This window comes from Octopus bimaculoides, chromosome 17, assembly GCF_001194135.2.
Source record: "Octopus bimaculoides isolate UCB-OBI-ISO-001 chromosome 17, ASM119413v2, whole genome shotgun sequence".
Classification (NCBI taxonomy): domain Eukaryota; kingdom Metazoa; phylum Mollusca; class Cephalopoda; order Octopoda; family Octopodidae; genus Octopus; species Octopus bimaculoides.
In genome coordinates, this window is record NC_068997.1 from 10,541,855 (window position 1) to 10,544,842 (window position 2,988).

The 2,988-nt window shown below is 38.0% G+C and overlaps 1 protein-coding gene across 1 annotated transcript in view; it reads left to right on the forward strand.

Annotated features, from left to right (window-relative positions):
- Positions 1-576: 576 nt before the first annotated feature.
- Positions 577-2,988, forward strand: part of LOC106882485 (B9 domain-containing protein 1) — a 51,413-nt gene continuing 49,001 nt past the window's right edge. Inside the window, exon 1 of the mRNA XM_014933183.2 lies at positions 577-846. Within this exon, the coding sequence (XP_014788669.2) occupies positions 790-846 (57 nt within the window). The 5' untranslated portion in view covers positions 577-789. The remainder of the gene's footprint in view (positions 847-2,988) is intronic.

Consider the following 2,988-nt stretch of genomic DNA (forward strand, 5'->3'; position numbering starts at 1 on the left):
ACACATGGCGCCAGCACAACAGTTCAAAGTTGCAAACTTTGTTCCATTGCTCAACAGCTGCTGTGCAGTGCAATTTAGAGGACCAGTGAAATGTGGGGTAACATTAAAAAAAAACAAAAAAAACAAAAATACGTATTTTAAAAATTTTGTTTTGGTAAAGGCTTCCTCATCACTTATATGAAGTGCGTGGGGAAAAAGAAATAACTGGAAAAATCCCGTCGTAAATGGACAAAATCCAACTTACCTGAGACCGTCATTCCATCCGTCCGTCCGTCCGTCTGTCTGTCTGTCTGTCTGTCTGTCTGCCTGGCTATCTATCTATCTATCTATCTATCTATCTATCTATTTACCTGTCTACCTGTCTATCTGTCTGTCTACCTGTCTGTTTACCTATCTATCTATCTGTCTGTCTGTTTGTCTGTACATATGCATGTACGTACTATGCATCTATGTATGTAAATGTGTGTATGCTTGTGTATGTGTGCGTGCGTGCGTTTATAAACATATATACACTCACACACGCACAAACATACATACATACATACATATGTATAAACACACTCAATGTAATGTTCAGAGAGAGAGAGAGAGAGAGAGAGAGAGCACATACACACAAAAGACACATAAGTATGAATTATCTCTTGAACAGGCTTTCAATACTTTTATATTAAATGCGCACAAACGCCCACACACATTCACACTAATACAGTATGTGAAATAACTTCATACGAAACTACAGCTGCTTGATGGATGTTAAAAGAAACTAATGCGCTTGCCTAACAACACAACATGGCGTCTAGTAGCGTGTTTTTATTGAACATCAATGGACAGATTGAAAGCGGCGAAGTAAGTCAGATTTAAATTTAATGTTTACGTATCTTTCATTTTTAAAATAATATCATTTACTTAATGTCTATAATAGAAAGAGTCTTGTCTGATGTGTTATTTACTACCTCCGTTCATTGTTCCACGACTATTTGTCGCTAGAGTCGCGGAGGGATTTTGTGATTACGTGATCGCTGGACCCATAAATAGGGGAACGAAATTTGCTTCAGGGATGCAAACCCAATTCTCATATATTTTACAAAGAAGATCGATTTTGTTCAATATAAAAAAAGGAACCCAATTATAATAATAATTATATTTGTACAGCAATCAGATAAGATAAATCCAATGATGGAAAAAGTGACGTTTAAAAAGTTTTTACGATTGTTCGTTCGTTTTGGCGATTATATTTTTGAGGATGCTGAAAGTTTTTTTCATTGCCACCTCACCCCGCCAAAAAATGTTAGAGAGTGCGCTTCCACCCCATAATCAGAGTCAGAAACAATTAAGGGGTAGCTGGAGTCAGAGTTGGCAATGGTAAAACTATACTGACTCCGACTCCCAATGTTTGTATTCTTTAATATAAACCAGTTCTAACATAGAGGCCTACTCAAAGTACAGGTGTATGCATATGCTTTATGAGATATGTAGACCACAATCACTTAATTACATAAAGAGGAGTCAGAGTCAGAGGTACCAATAGTAGAGGAGTCAGAATCAAAGTTTTTTGTTTTGACTTCACAGCCCAGTCTTCAAAACTTTCCCTTCTCCTAAATTCAGCTGCCCACTCTTGCATCATTAATAAAGCTGGCTCTTGTGCGGGTGGCACATAAAATACACCATTTTGAGAGTGGCCGTTGCCAGTACCGCCTGACTGGCCTTTGTACCGGTGGCACGTAAAAGCACTCACTTCACACTCGGAGTGGTTGGCGTTAGGAAGGGCATCCAGCTGTAGAAACTCTACCAAATCAGATTGGAGCCTGGTGTAGCCATCTGGTTTCACCAGTCTTCAGTCAAATCGTCCAACCCATGCTAGCATGGAAAGCGGCCGTTAAACGATGATGATGATGATGATGATGATGGAGTGATATAGCAACCACTTCATGAATGTCCTTGGGGGCTAAGCTGTTTTTCTGCCAGTACTTGATAACACCACAATGCTGAATTTTGTCCATTTTCAAGAGAGGTCATGACTAGTTATTTTTGAAGTGTTCTTTGAACAGTCAGATGTCAGTTTACCTGTAAAGAAACAATGCAGTTATTAATAAGAAGGGATGAAATTAATGCATGCAAGATTTCACAGCTCTCACATCGCCCCTTCATAGTCAGCATATGAACTTTACAGCCCACCCTTATACTTCAGTTATTGACATAAAAGGGTTAAAGTTATCTTCAGAGAATCAATAGCTTGTGCAATGTAGCTGACTCTATTTCATTATGCTCTTTTGTACTTTTTAGATTAAAATCCTTATAAGGCATAAACAAATGAAACTGAAAAGCCTAGTATTTAGTAGGCGCAGGAGTGGTTGTGTGGTAAGTAGTTTGCTTACCAACCACATGTTTCTGGGTTCAGTCCCACTGCGTAGCACCTTGGGCAAGTGTCTTCTACTATAGCCTAGGGCAGACCAAAGCCTTGTGAGTGGATTTGGTAGATGGAAACTGAAAGAAGCCCATCGTATATACGTATATATATATATATATATGTGTGTGTGTGTATATGTTGTGTGTCTGTGTTTGTCCCCCAACATCGCTTGACAACTGATGCTGGTGTGTTTAGGTCCCCGTAACCTAGCGGTTTGGCAAAAGAGACCGATTTAATAAGTACTAGGCTTACAAAGAATAAGTCCTGGGGGTCGATTTGATTCGACTGAAGGCGGTGCTCCAGCATGGCCGCAGTCCATTGACTGAAGCAAATAAAGAAAGAAAGAAAGGAAGATCCCACTGGGTAATTGCTGAAATTAAGATCCTTTCTTCCTATTTTATGCAAAATGTTTCTTGTAGAAATTTTAATCAAAATATTTCCTTTTTCATAGATTTGAAATTTGAAATCAATGAAATGTGGCTTTATAAAATTTAATTGTTCAACAAGAGATTATCTGAAATTAATATCTAATTAAAAAAAAAAATCAATTTTTTAAAAATTCACATGAATTTCATTTCCAT